The sequence below is a fragment of the Actinia tenebrosa genome, unplaced genomic scaffold (assembly GCF_029948245.1).
Source record: "Actinia tenebrosa isolate PJP-AT-01 unplaced genomic scaffold, QUT_ActTen_1.0 PGA_scaffold16__25_contigs__length_10494907, whole genome shotgun sequence".
In the NCBI taxonomy this organism is placed as follows: domain Eukaryota; kingdom Metazoa; phylum Cnidaria; class Anthozoa; order Actiniaria; family Actiniidae; genus Actinia; species Actinia tenebrosa.
Window position 1 is genome coordinate 10,449,237 of NW_028292576.1, and position 14,957 is coordinate 10,464,193.

Here is a 14,957-nt window from a genome sequence, read left to right on the forward strand (position 1 = left end):
AGGCGTCCACCAAATAATGTCATAAACAAATTTACCTTATAAGAAAGAGTTTTTTCCAGCGAACCTTTTTCGTCCCTAACAAACAAGCAATTTACTTCCATCAGCAAAACACCTGCAGGATATCTTAGCAGGAAATTTCTGCTGTTTTCTCATAAATATTGAATAATAATGATAATAATAATAATGATGATAATAATAATAATAATAATAATAATAATAATAATAATAATAACAAAATAAAAATATAACAAGGGGAAAAAGAAATTATTCTAGTTATTCTGTGATAGTGGAATGACCATCTTATCGCTTACTGCGTATAGAGGTTTCGTACAATCACCTGCCAAGCCCATAATACAGCTTGGACTGCCTTTGGTTAGATGGCAGAACAATAAAATCCCTTTGCTCTCGGGAATTCTTTCTTGTGTAAAACGATTGTATTGTTCCTGCCATCCAACATGGCTGCCGTCACGTGACGGTGCAAAACCTCTATCGCCTGTCTATTGTGGCACCGACAACCTATTTTGAAATAGAGGTAACATAGAAACATACCTTAGGGTAGTTAAGAGGGCATTAGCAGCAGTCAACTCTTTTTCTAGTCCTTTTAATTTACCAGCCATTTCATTGGATTTAGTCTTTTCACTTTGAAGCTCTTTTTGCAGCTCGTTTACCCTACAAAACACAGTAGTAAAACAAAATGATTGGACATTGAAACAAATTCCTATATCAACATCGTGCTCATATTTCAAACGACGTAAATTAAAGGACGTGCGCATATTCAAGGACTCTTTTTACTAGGATAGGAACATTGTACCTATGGTAGCAATCTAGGCAATCTAAAAAATAACAATCCACATCTATACCACAAACCTTGTATCTAGGTGATCAGTGTTTAACGACATGTTACCAAGCTTTTGATAAGCTTTGTCTCTCTCTTCCTGTAGTAGCTGGCTTTCCTCTGAAATACAAATCTACTGATTTAGGGACGAACATTAGACCTTTGAAGGAAGTTTGGGTGGGGGGGGGGGGAGTGGGCAATTTATTTTTAGCAGGAATTTTTTTTACGCCTCATGGGTGTGCAAGATTTTTTTTTGGGACATAATTTGGAATTTTTTCTGGCAATTTTATTATGCACGATTTTCTTTCACTCTTTAAAGCTGTGCTCGAATTTTGTTTTTGGTTTTTGCCCAACCCCCCTCCCCCCCACCCCCTCAAAATCTAATGGTCCGTCCCTTGCGCAGTGACTTGGGCACATTTTTGATACTTTGTAAATTTGATTAACAAGCTTTCTTTGCGTATTTATGGCTTGTGCGTGTGCAAGTGTTTGAATGTATGTCTGTCTCTCTATGTCGACCTTTTTCTATCTGTCTGTCTGTCTGTCTGTCTGTCTGTCTGTTTGGTCATCCTTAAGTCCATCTATGTGTCTATGTGTCTAGCTGGCTGTCTTTCTCCCTCTGTCTGACTGTCTGTCTTTCTGTCTGTGTCTCTGGCTACATATGTCCATCTGTCTATCTACCTCTGCTTGCCTGCCCACCTCTCTCCATCAGTGTCTGTGTTAATGCCTGTTTCGTTCCGTCTTTTGTCTGTGCCCATAACCTTAAAAAGCCATTTATTCTTTGACTAGTGTTTGATATAAGGGTTCACCTTTTAGCTTTCTTATAGCCAATAGTAGTTTAGCTGATCTTTTCTCTGCGTTTTTCTTCTTCAGACACAATAAATTGACCTTCTCAGCAAACTGATCCACTTCCTGATTCAACTGAAGCTTTAACACCTGAAAAAACACAGGAATCCTATATCAAGACAGTGGTGTAGAGACACCCAGCGTTGGTGCATCAAGCCAACGTTTTGGCGCGAAAATTCCCGCTAAATCCACAGTAATCCTATTCACCGAATCGAAATATGGCGACCAATTTGAATAACTGTTGTTCTGTACTGACTAGCCTCTCATACATGTGAAAACGCTTTTATGTTTCCACGTGAACATGAGGCTAGTTAGTCGCTAGTCAGTGAAGTCATTCGGTGTATATCAAGGCAGTTCTGTAGTGTAGTAAGTCCCCGCCTCAAACCCTCGAAAGATTTTAGTTTGTGAAAATCATGTTAAGCTAACCTTCTGCCTGTCCTTCATCTCTGGGCTTTTTTCCAAGTTCGCCAACTCTTCTATCTGACGCAAAGCTTTCTCCTTCTTCTCCTTGAACTCATTCGCCTGGAAGAATAATATTTTGTATATAACTGTAAAAAACGTGCGATACAGACGTGCAGTGCAACAACTGGTTTCCCATTTTAGATCTCACTCTTCTGAAGCCTTATTAGTATAAGGGCATATTACTAAAGGGAATAACATGTGTTACAAAAATAAGGGGAACACCGATAAGAAAAAGAAGCACTACCCAAGGGAATAGAACAAATTTCATGTGACGGAAAAGCTCGTGGCAGGAATGCGGTTCTGACACGGCTAGGGGTACGAAACATCAACCTCATTGCGCCAGAATTTACTCTCAATCCCAATATAATACACGGCATGAACACAGCGTGGACTAGGTCACGCCAAGGTCACGGTACTGCCAGACCAATCATATTGCTTGAGGGGAAAAACAGCCAATCAAAATTTTAGAAAACATCATATAGCACCGAGCTTTTCACAGTCATACGAAAACTGCTCTAACGTATGGGAAACAATAAAGAAAGAAACATTACTCAAGAGAATAACATATGGACTGAAAAAAGAAAAAACATCAAGCCCAAGGGACACGGTATTTATCCACAACTCACCACTTGAGATGCAATAATGCTGTATTTTTCTAACGAGGTATTGGTTGCATCACTTGATGTCGTGGAGAGCCACGAATGGTCGGCTCCTGCAGGCTGAGGTGACATACTAAGGTCTTCACTACGCATGCTTGTACCGATTAGAGGCGATGGTAATCCTTTGGTATCAAATGTCTGTTTTACAATTTTAAAAAAAAACATGCATTAAGGTATAACCTACATGACTATGAGTAGAACCCTTCGGCATATACAGTCAATGTCATTAACGTTGTCCACCGAAAAAAGGCATTTACACATTTACACATTTAGACATTTAGTCTAAAGTGAGCCTGAACTTTAAATGTAAAATTCAACACGTGAATCGAAAATCCAGAATGCCCCGACCATTTAGTGAGGATTTAAGATGGAGAATTGTGCTTCAGCGTTTGTTTTATGCCAGAACGTTCGAGGAAACACGTGATATTTCTTTTAGTCTAAATGTGTAAATGTGTAAATGTCTAAATGTCTTTTTTCGGTGGACGACGTTAATGACATTGACTGTATTATAAAAATCGGGATAAAGATTTCTTTAAATTTCGACACACACACTCTAACTGCCACAGTGATATAAGCAATCGTTGAATCGGGTGAATTTGTCACGACTAGAATATGAAAACCGTACCCGCGTCTTACTTCACCACATTAATCTCTTTTCACTAGAACGACTCCTCCTATTGCAACACGAATGTAATAGTATCCCTCTCTACCTTAACCGTTATGTTTTTCTCATTCCAGATCAAGTGTCATTCCCTAGAGTAACATTTCTTTATTTAACGGTCGCGCATGAGAAGACACATGAATATGGATACAATTCAAACAAATAATCTTATGCTCAAGAGAATGACACATGGTCTGGAATGGGAAAACATTACGCCCAAGATAAAGGTGCAATTATTTCAGATTCAGGAATAAGGTATGTTTATGAGGATATCTACAAAGGCGGGTCCAGGGGGGGGGGGGGGGGGGCAAAATTTCCCCCTTCAGCAGAAAAAATACAAAACAAAACTGAAGAATTAGATGCTTTTTATAATTGTTTTTCGTTGTGTTGACGGAAGAAACTCAAGTAGCCTCCCCCCCCCCCTAAAATTTTGGCTGGATCCGCCCTTGATCTAGGAGGTGTTTGCAGTACTTACTAGTTGTTCTTGTAACTCTTGTTTCAGTGAATAAGGTCTCTTATATGGTGTACTTGTCTGGTATGGAGTTCGAAATGGTGATGATGGATCAGGCGTGCTGCCCTTTCGTAGTCTACAATAAACAGTTAATGGGGTAAGAATTATGTATTGAAATGATGATGAAAATAATGATGATGATGGTGACGAAGACTGTAAAAGGTGAAAATGCAGGGCCCTTCTGGATACCAGCCTTGTGGCTGAATGTGTCACCCTGGTTAAATATAGCTTACATTTACATTTACAAAATAAATTATGTTAATGAGAATGATGATGGTGATGATGTTGACTGTAAAGGGTGAAATAAATTATGTTAATGAGAATGATGATGGTGATGATGATGACTGTGAAGGGTGAAATAAATTATGTTAATGAGAATGATGATGGTGATGATGATGACTGTGAAGTGTGAAATAAATTATGTTAATGAGAATAATGATGGTGATGATGATGACTGTAAAGGGTGAAATAAACTATGTTAATGAGAATAATGATGGTGATGATGATGACTGTGAAGTGTGAAATAAATTATGTTAATGAGAATGATGATGGTGATGACTGTAAAGGGTGAAATAAATTATGTTAATGAGAATAATGATGGTGATGATGATGACTGTAAAGGGTGAAATAAATTATGTTAATGAGAATAATGATGGTGATGATGACTGTAAAGGGTGAAATAAATTATGTTAATGAGAATAATGATGGTGATGATGATGACTGTGAAGTGTGAAATAGGTTATGTTAATGAGAATGATGATGGTGATGGTGATGACTGTAAAGGGTGAAATAAATTATGTTAATGAGAATAATGATGGTGATGATGATGACTGTTAAGGGTGAAATAAATTATGTTAATGAGAATGATGATGGTGATGATGATGACTGTAAAGGGCGAAAAAATTATGTTAATGAGAATGATGATGGTGGTAATGATTAGATGTCAATGACTGTGGATTTCAAGTTTACGTTAATGAGAATGCCAACTGTCATGGTAACGAAAAGGATGCTTGCAATGTTGATGATGATGACACCACCAAAGATGATGACAGGCAATAAATATCAATTATTATAATAGGAGCAGAGAAACTTCAGCTCGTCGCACAAACAGAAATATAGCATACTATTCTCTCCATACCTTACTAGTTCGTCATTTAAATCTGCCACTGCTTCTTGTAGCTTGTTTTTCTCTGTCTTTAAGTCCTGGAATGAGGATTATTGTTAACGCGCTAATCAGCAGAGGTAGAATAAATTGCTTACTGTAACCAACCTCGTTAGCAAGTGAGAGCTCGTTGATTACAGATGAAAGGTATTCGGTTTTAGACGAAGATTCCTGAGAATGAAAAAAAAAAGATTTAAAAATTAGTTATCATGGCCTGGGGCAGGGTGGTGGTGCGTATAATGAAAAAAGGTGATGATGATGATAGTAGGGGTGATTAAGCCTGATTCTTAATAGCAGCACCTGCCAACACAAGCATGCAGGTAAACACAAGTGCAAGCCAATGCAAGAAAAGCAAAATCTTCCCCATTCTCTTATGCTTGCACCACTTCTTTTCATAATGAGAACTGATGGATTTGGGTCTGCTTGCGTCTGTAGTGAGAAGCAAGCTTTGCAGTTATGATAGGGACTTTAAGATTTGCAAAATCTACCACAGCGATGTCAACTGGAAGTGTGAATAACTTCTCTTTGGGGTTCTGCTCATTAGAGATTTCATTTAAAACATTGTCAGTAAAGTCAACTCATCCACAGGGAAGACAGACTTTGAAGACGCCCGGACCCTAAAGTGAAGTTATTTACACTTGTGGTTGACGTTGCCGTTGTAGATTTTGCAAATCTTAAAGTCCCTGATAACAATACAGGCAAATGCCTACCATACCCCCATGACTATTTGCCAACATACTGTACCTGCACTATGTCTTCTTTGTCATTCTGTAATTCTTCAAGTTTCATGTTCACTTGCTATTGATAGTAAAAACAGCAATTATTGAAGGGTATTGCAGTGGCGGATCCAGGGGAGGGGTGCGGGGTGCAGGGGGTACGCACCCCTCCCTGGTTTGACTTTGTGCCCCTACTTCAAAGATTTAACCAATACAAAATAAAATGTTTTTCCCTTTGATTCTAAGGGGTGCACCCCGCCCTGGGTTAACTATGTGCGCTGCACCCCTCCCTGAACAAATTCCTGGATCCGCCCCTGGTATTGGTAAAATTCAATTGATTCCAGTATAATTTAAGCATTCCTAATCAGAACGCAATAGAGGTAGTAAGCTGCATGGATATTAACCATACTTTTTGTATTGCTAATGCTTCGTTTAATGCTCGTCTTTCGTCCTCCAAGGTTTCAAGCTGAACTTGCACGGATATCAGCTGGGAAACAAATAATAAACAGATAAATAAACATCCTGGATTTATGTAGTTTTATTTTTGTGTATTGAATACATGTTTCATTTACATTTTTTACATTTTATTCAAATTTAAACACAAAATTCTTGTTCAATATAAGTCCCACATACAACATATTTAGCAGAATTTATTCTGTGTAATTGTTCTAATGGAAATAAAAGTGATTTAACTGCTAAAAATCAAAACTAACCTTTGACTGTAATTGCTCAATGCAGGCTTCCAAGTTTTGCCTTTCTTTGAGCTACAGGGAAGCAAAGAAAAATTATCTTCCAGCAGAAATAAAAAAAATGAATAAAAGATATACATTTATAAAGCGCTCTTTTACCATGTGCATACGTCCTCAGTGGTTCTTTTACGTCCCTCCAATATTGGTTAGTAATGATGAAGTGTGGAGAGATGGGACCGCCATTTAAAGTGGTCATCCAAGCCACTTGAAGGTCTAACCATTTGCAGATGTAATTACAAAGGCAGCACCTTCTCCTCAGTTATTTTAAGACCCTGAGTGTTGGTCCGGCCGAGGCTTGAACCACAACCTCCCCTACAACAGACTGATGCTCTTGCCAACTGAGCTAACCGGATGGCGAAATGTGCTCCATTCACTAACACACCACAGTTATCAACCAATCAGAGTGAATGTAACAAGGTTTATATATTTATATATAATTACACATACCAGAAATAAATTGTTTTTGTTAAGGTCATACATTTTTTCTTCTGTTTCTGCAACTAATGATTAAAAAAAAGAAAAATAATAATTCTCAAAAATACTGAAAGCAATTCTTGGAATTTTTCAAAGATTGAAATTAGTATGACATTAAGTATCACTTCTTTTCTTTACCAGATTGTCTTAGTTCTGAATTTTCTGTTTGCAGTTCCTTGCATTTAGCTGCAGTTCCTTGTAAACTGAAAGAAATAAAATCCATGTTAGGGGTTACACAAAGTAATAATTAGTAATTAAAGTAGTAATTGAAAAATTAATTGCTGGGAGGCCTACGCTGCTAATGCGTCGTCTTTCACCGCTGTGAGTCCAACAGGTTGGGTCACCCTGGTTTGAGCCCTGCAATCGCCACATGTGAATTGAGTTTGTTTGATGTGTTATTCTCTCCTATGCTACGAGGGTTTTCTCCGGGTTCTCCGGTTTCCTCCCTCCATAAAAATCAATGCGAGTACAGTGTTGTGTGCATAGAACATCAAATGTATTGGTAGTGCGTAATTAGTGCAAAAGCGCTAGAACGACTAGACACTTAAATGAAAAGATTTACTTAGTTATTATTGGCCAGGCATTCCTCGTTGTTTCCCGTCTGGACATAATGATACAAAACAAGAAAGGAATGTAATCATTAAGTTGTTACCTTTGTAGTTGTTTTTTCAATGTCTGTAGTTCATTATTAAGTTGAGAGTTTCCTTCCTCTGTTTGCTCCATCTATAATATTTTAGAAGAGCAATCATATTAAAATATATAAGAACTGACTCGGGTCTACTAACACCCTACTGACACCCTACTGACACCCTACCAACACCCTACTGACACTACCAATACAAAACTGACACCATACAACCACCCTCGTAACACCATACCCTACTGGCACTCTACCAACACCCTACCAACACCCTACTGACACTACCAATACAAAACTGACACCATACAACCACCCTCGTAACACCATACCCTACTGACACTCTACCAACACCCTACCAACACCCTACTGACACTACCAATACAAAACTGACACCATACAACCACCCTCGTAACACCATACCCTACTGACACCCTACCAACACCCTACTGACACTACCAATACAAAACTGACACCCTACATCCAACCTACCAACACCATACCCTACCAACACCCAACTGACACCTTACTGATACCCTTCCAACACCCTACTGACACTACCAATACAAAATTGACACCCTACATCCACCCTACTAACACCATACCCTACTGACACCCTACTGCCCTACTGACACCCTACCAACACCCTACCCTACTGACACCCTACCAACATCCTACCAACACCCAACTAACACCCTACTAAGGCCTTAATACTGAAAACCTAATAATACCAATTTTGGGGTCACATTCATTCATCCACTAATTTGATTGTTGACTTATATCAAACATTGCATTAAACATTCATTACTAACCTGTGTTTGTATGATAGAGTGCTGCTCTAATAGTCTTTTATTGTTCAGCTGTAAGGTTTCAATAGTTGACATCATCTCTGCTGTTCTATCCCTAACAGTTAAAGGACAAATACCAAAGAGTTTACCAAAGCTTTTGCTTTTGTTTTTCAAGGTGAGTGGAGTGGGGATTATTAAGACCCTATCATCATCCCCCTCCCCCCTCCCCCTCAACCCAAACCCACCCCACCCCAGTTAACCTTACGTGGTTAGGAAAGAATAACTCCTGGCAAGTACATTTACAGAGATTTAAAATGTTGAAGTTGTTTATTATGCATGATAAATAGGCCCTTTGCAGTTCAGTAATCACACTGATTAACTCACTGAGAGTGAATGAATGAACATTTTGATTCCCATGGGTGAAATTTACTGGAGAGCAAACAAACTTTCTACAACCTGTTTCGAGAGGTCATAATAAAACTGCATTTCATAACACACTGGTTACAAATCGTTTTAATATTCAGTTTTTTACAATTAGCTAAAAGGAGCCACTAATTTAAAATAAAAACAAAAAAAATTGCTCTTCAGTACAGACACTTGGCCGTTAACTGCAAAGGGCTTATTGGAAAGAAAAACAGGTCCAAATAGCACTCATTACGTTAGATAAGCTTGACAAACAGGAAGTAATACCTAGATATATGATATTTACAGGGTTTGTGCTACATTCTCGTTACAAAATTCAAGGACTTTTTAAGCACTTTTCAAGCACAAAAATTCGATTTTCATGGACAAAGATTTTTTGTATTAGAACGTGGTTTAAACATTGATTCAATGTTAAAGTGCAGCTAATTCAGCCGGGGCCACTAGCTTAGATATAAAACAAGCATGACACGCAACCAACCAGTAAACAAGCAACTAGAAACTCTTCAACCAATTTTAATTGTTTTTTATTTTAAAAGGTAAGTTAGAAATAACTTTAAGTTTGCATTAAATTTAAGGAGTATTCCAGGAGTTTTGGCATTTCCCCCTATTTTCAAGGGCTTTTCAAGCACCCTTAAAAACATGTTTTCAATTCAAGGACTTTTCAAGGATTTCAAGGAGTAGCATGAACCCTGTATTTAGCAACAATTCTCACCAGTCATTCTTGTTAGGAGACTCTCCTCCAATTCCTTCTACGCTGTCAGAGCTTAAATTTGGTGTGCTTGTTGCTGTAAAACAAAAAGTAAACCACTGATTTCAATTTGAGGATTAAAAGACACAAACATTATCCATTAAAATAAGAGAAAATAAATGGCAAAATAAATGGTAATATTGATTGATTTAAAATAAGGATTAAAGACACAAACATTACTCATGAAAATAAAAATAAAATAAATGGGAAAATGAATGGGAAAATAAATGGGAAAATGAATGGGAAAATAAATGGGAGAATAAATGATGTGATTAATGATTACCTTGCTGATGGCCATGCTCTTGAACAACTTCAAAAGTAGGAGACTAGAACAGAAACATTATAATAACGGTAAGCAATGAGTATATGTTTAACTAGAAATTTGATTATTTTGAAGTACAAATTCCCAGTTGAGTGCCTGCTGTTCAAATAAATTCTACTTGTCATTATAACACCACTATTATTTTTCCAGAAAAATATATTTGTACAGGATCAGCCTCAAGCCAAAATAAATATTATTCTTATTGTTCAAAGTTACACTTTTTAAAATGCCATTTAGATTTTAGTCTCATCAGCAGCTGTCATTGGTTTCAGACTCCCAGATAAATTTCATCTAGGAAGACTGTTTTTCTCAACTGGGTCATGACATTAATTTATACCCATATGAACTTTTTTTAAAAAGATTTTTCAAGAAAAAATATATTAAACATGCACAAATCTGGCAGGAAATTAGCACAGAGCAAATTGTAAAGGCTCCAATAATGGGGTCCCAACTTATTATTATGAAAATATCTGTCCATAAGTAACTTATATGAAAAATATTATTATGCTTCTAATCATAATCAAGTGACACTCAGGTGGGAATGCTGTTCTGGGCCATAAAACAAAGATGAGGAAAATACAATCATATAACTATTGAGTAAAAAAGAGTGGCTGAATTGTACTGATTCAGATGTCTAATAAATTTCCATAATTTCATGAGACTTAAGCTAGTCCATAACATTAAATTTGGTCGCACATGTACATCTTTAACAGCAACCAAGCCAATTTACATGTCATTGACTAATATTACAAAATTGAGTTTATTAATTTACTTAACCAATCTGTTGTGACTATACAAAAATCGTAACAGGTGAGGTTTTCACAGCCCAGTTGATCATGACAATAAGGCCCCAGATGCAGTGCAAATTTGAATTCAGTAGACATTCAAACATGGTTATTATTAATAGCAATTAATTAGTACTATGAATAATAATTAATGATATTTAACAATGAGATAAAAGCAAGACATTTTGATATACTCACTGCGCAATTGATTGATACCGCTGAAAGAAAGTCTTCATCGGTACTTGCAAAGCTGAAACATTTAGACAGAGAGAGTTGTTATGTCTACCTGTAGTAAAAAATACAATTTAAATATCGTGGGTGGAAAATTAACCAATTTTAAATGAGCATTTTTATTAATATTATCATATTTTTGAGCACAAAGAATTTAAGCTATACATGACTTAGTACACTATTCAGTAATAGTTCGCCTTCAAGCTCTTAAATCTATGCAACCAATGTGAAATCGAAATCAAAGGTTACTCAGTCTTTACTACTAAAAGGATATCCACCAAATTACTAGTTTTTTTTCTGTATCAATGTCATGTATTTTGACAGCTGTAATATTCTAAAAAAATTTTTACTGTCAATGGCAAGAATGGCTAACAGCAAATTTGAATAAAATGCCACAAATACCATTGACAAAAAGTATGATAGACTGATTTTACTGATAGACTCTTATCTAAGATAATTCTTAAGGGAGTTATACTATGATAACTTTTTGAGAACTACCGTGAATGACCTGTTAGATGCCCACTCTCTAATAAACACCCTGTATCTAATAGATGCCCCCTCTAATCCTTCAAAATTTAACACTCCCCTCTAATAAACGCCCTGTATCTAATAGACGCCCCCCTCCAAAGGTTAGTCAAGTTACTCAAGCAATTGAAAGACAAACAGTAAATGAACATTAATTTATTCAGTTTCTTGCTTAATCAATAATAGTTTTCTAATCATATCTTCCTCTACTTCGAGCTCGAAGTACGGGTATCGCTCTCTGATAGCTTTAGTCTCCCTGCTAAGAATGTCAGCAATCTTTCATCAAATTGTCCTTGCAAAATACCACCCAGGAACGACAAGACCCACTTCACGTTTTCGTTTACCAAATACTTTGATCTGTTATTGAACATTTCTCGTTGCTGTTCTTACATTTTTGGCATATTTCTGCGTTATTATTTTCAGTTTTTAAAGATAGAAATAAACGCCTGTCTCTAATAATTATAAACACCTCTTATCTATTAAACGCCCCCCTTTTGTTACGAAAATCTAATAGACGCCCGGGTATCTCATAGGTCATTTACAATATGTTATTTGATGAAAAAAGAAAAGAAAAAAAGGGGAAAAAAAAAAAAAAAAAAAAAAGGAAAAACCAATAGTCCAAGTAAATATACAATATTATTGTTGAATTATTTCAGACAAAAGATTTTCATTGATCATTTAAGATAAGTGGTTGTCATGTTTCTTATCTTAGGTCACCTTAAATATTCACTGAGAAATATCCTGGCCACTCATATTTTTCATATTCATGAACTACAATGTTGGACTTCAGTTACATATTAATCCAGATCCTCACCAGTGAAGATATCGATGATGTCTTTTCCAATGTTTTTAACAAGTTTTTATTTTTGAGTGTGTCTATATATTAGAGGATATTACGTACATCGGCACGCAGAGATACGAATTTTATCTTCGAGTGTTCAATTGATATCTCAAGAGTGAGAGAGTGAACGAGCGGCCATGTAATGTTAAAATTACACTAATTTGCTTGAAGATATGAAGTTTATCTTCTCGTGTTGAAAAATATTTCACATGTTCATGGCACTCACTGCTGAAATATTCTCACCACTCAGAGATAAACTTCGTGTCTTAGCGCCACAGTGCAATATCCTCTATTTATAGAGCTCAGACACCAATAAGGATTAATTCACCTTCGTTTTCTGATGTCTTCTATCCATTCATTGATGCCAGCCTGGTAGGTTGCAATATCAATATGAACATCTTTACCGTCTGGGTCAAGAATCAATGACAGATCATCTAGATTATCTGCAAACTAAAGAATATATCCAAATAAAATCAGAAGTATATCATTATGTGAGACACTTGGATTTTTGGCTTGCAAACCATTAATCAAAAAATACTACTAAACTCAGACTCAGATGGACATTTGATTCATGGAAGCCAATTACACATAGAACATTGGGCTGGTTTCATAAAATTCCTTTTTAGGTTATTGGCATTGCTATCATGTTGTTGCTGCATGGTTTAGTGAATGTGGGGGAAATTAACAAACTCCCTTCAAATCTGTTTTAATACTTTCTTGAATATGGCTGTAAATTCAAAGATGATAATGCACAAAATAAAGAATGAAGGGGAAATAATTATTTATCATTTTTACCTTACCACTCAATCGTTTTACTGCTACGCGCTGATCCAGCCCAACAGTCGCAACAGGGCTATACAATGCCGCTAATCAGAGAATATAAAGATATCGATAAATAAATTTAGTTGATTGACGGAAGTGTATTGCCCAGTTTCCCTGTTGCGACTGTTGACTCAATAAGCGCATAGCAGTGAAAAGAGTGGTAAATTCTGAACGGCACAAAACTTCTTAGTTTTTTTTAGTTGCACTAAGGCATAATACTATACTACAGCACATGTAGGATTTTTGCAACTTGATAAAGATAGGTTTGGATCAGTTTGTAACTTAACCTCTAAAAAAACAATTCTATCAATAACATCCTGTGTGTGTATAGTGTTTGTAATTTCTGTATGTAAATTTAAAAGTGTACACCAAAGTGTTGCTTATTAAATATATGACTTTATAATTAGTTGGTTAGATTTTGGGAATTACTTATTATGTGTGATCTATTGATATAAGTATCTCCTATTTTAAATTTATTATTAGGGACTGGTCATAAAGTAGGGGGGGGGGCAAGATCAGGGGGTGGGTCACATAATTTTGAACTCTTTCAAAGGGGTGGGCTGTTAATAAAATTTGACAACTAAAAAGGGTGGGCCTGCAATTTTGCTTCAAAACTGGGGTTGGCTCATCACATTTTCAGCATCATTTTATAATGGGCCAAGATAAAAAAAAACACTGATTGTATTTTGATTTTGTCCCCCCCCCACCCTATACTTCATGACCAGTCCCTTACTTATATTAAGTGAGTACACTAGTCATGATAAAAGATCCAAGATTACGTATAGACAGATGTTTTTAACCAAGCTCATATTATACCAAGTGATTTATTTATCTACAAGCAGTCCCATTTTTCTATTTTCTTTTGGTTTGGTGAAGTGGGGGAAAAGTGAAAAAAAATGATCCATCATAGATACAGTCTATGCATACTTTATCTCTCCACCAATCCAAAGGAAAATAGAAAATGGGAAAGACTGCTTGCAGGAAAATAAATTGCTGATATGTTTTATTACTAATAAAACCTTAAGCTATCATAATATGATGAATACTTTTTTGGTTAATATTTCTGGCTCAAATTATGTTTAGCAGTGTTTAGTCTAGAATACACCCTGGCAAAATGGATTAAATATTTAGCTTAGTAATATTATATATTGTGAATGAAATAAATCAATTTTTTATTAAAAAAGATTAAGTTGTAATTCATAGGCCATTAAAGAAGAGTATCAGGTTGTTTTTTTTATTATTATTTTCCAACAAAATGGAAAAGCACTTAGCAGTGTGCAAACGCAGATGATTTGTCTTTGAATAAAATCTCTCCAAAATAAAGGAAGCATAATATTATGATTTGTGCTAAAGAAAATAATTACTATCAACATATTTGGTATAAAAAAATATTCTTTTCAATATTTAAAATGGAAATTCCCACCAAGTAAGGAAAACAAATGAAGCTCTTTTGCCTTGCAATAAATAACATATCCTTGCTTGAGAAAAACAAATAACATGTATTATTATATAATTACCAATGAAATATCTATTTTTCTCTATTTCGAAAAATTGATATCTTCACACGTGAAAATAACATGTTATTTTCACGTGTGAAGATAACACCATTGCGATGACTATTCAAAAATACACGGAAATAATTGCCTGAAAAAGCCAAAACATACTCCATTGATAATTATATAATAAACAGAATATTACATGGGCGCTTGGAGATACGAAATTTATCTTCTCATGTTGAAAATCTCTCACTCGTTCGCTGCGCT

At 35.9% G+C, this 14,957-nt stretch overlaps 1 protein-coding gene across 1 annotated transcript in view; it reads right to left on the reverse strand.

The window, feature by feature from the left end:
• Positions 1-14,957, reverse strand: part of LOC116303589 (inositol 1,4,5-triphosphate receptor associated 2) — a 28,425-nt gene that overhangs the window by 10,363 nt on the left and 3,105 nt on the right. The window contains exons 3-22 of the mRNA XM_031713157.2: positions 12,701-12,822; positions 10,974-11,025; positions 9,952-9,994; positions 9,633-9,705; positions 8,522-8,612; positions 7,725-7,795; positions 7,211-7,275; positions 7,046-7,098; positions 6,563-6,613; positions 6,259-6,336; positions 5,878-5,931; positions 5,242-5,304; positions 5,110-5,174; positions 3,936-4,047; positions 2,767-2,937; positions 2,105-2,200; positions 1,642-1,768; positions 868-955; positions 550-669; positions 36-75 (exon numbers count right to left, since the gene is read on the reverse strand). Coding sequence (XP_031569017.2) covers positions 36-75; positions 550-669; positions 868-955; positions 1,642-1,768; positions 2,105-2,200; positions 2,767-2,937; positions 3,936-4,047; positions 5,110-5,174; positions 5,242-5,304; positions 5,878-5,931; positions 6,259-6,336; positions 6,563-6,613; positions 7,046-7,098; positions 7,211-7,275; positions 7,725-7,795; positions 8,522-8,612; positions 9,633-9,705; positions 9,952-9,994; positions 10,974-11,025; positions 12,701-12,822 — 1,635 coding nt within the window. The remainder of the gene's footprint in view (positions 1-35; positions 76-549; positions 670-867; positions 956-1,641; positions 1,769-2,104; positions 2,201-2,766; positions 2,938-3,935; positions 4,048-5,109; positions 5,175-5,241; positions 5,305-5,877; positions 5,932-6,258; positions 6,337-6,562; positions 6,614-7,045; positions 7,099-7,210; positions 7,276-7,724; positions 7,796-8,521; positions 8,613-9,632; positions 9,706-9,951; positions 9,995-10,973; positions 11,026-12,700; positions 12,823-14,957) is intronic.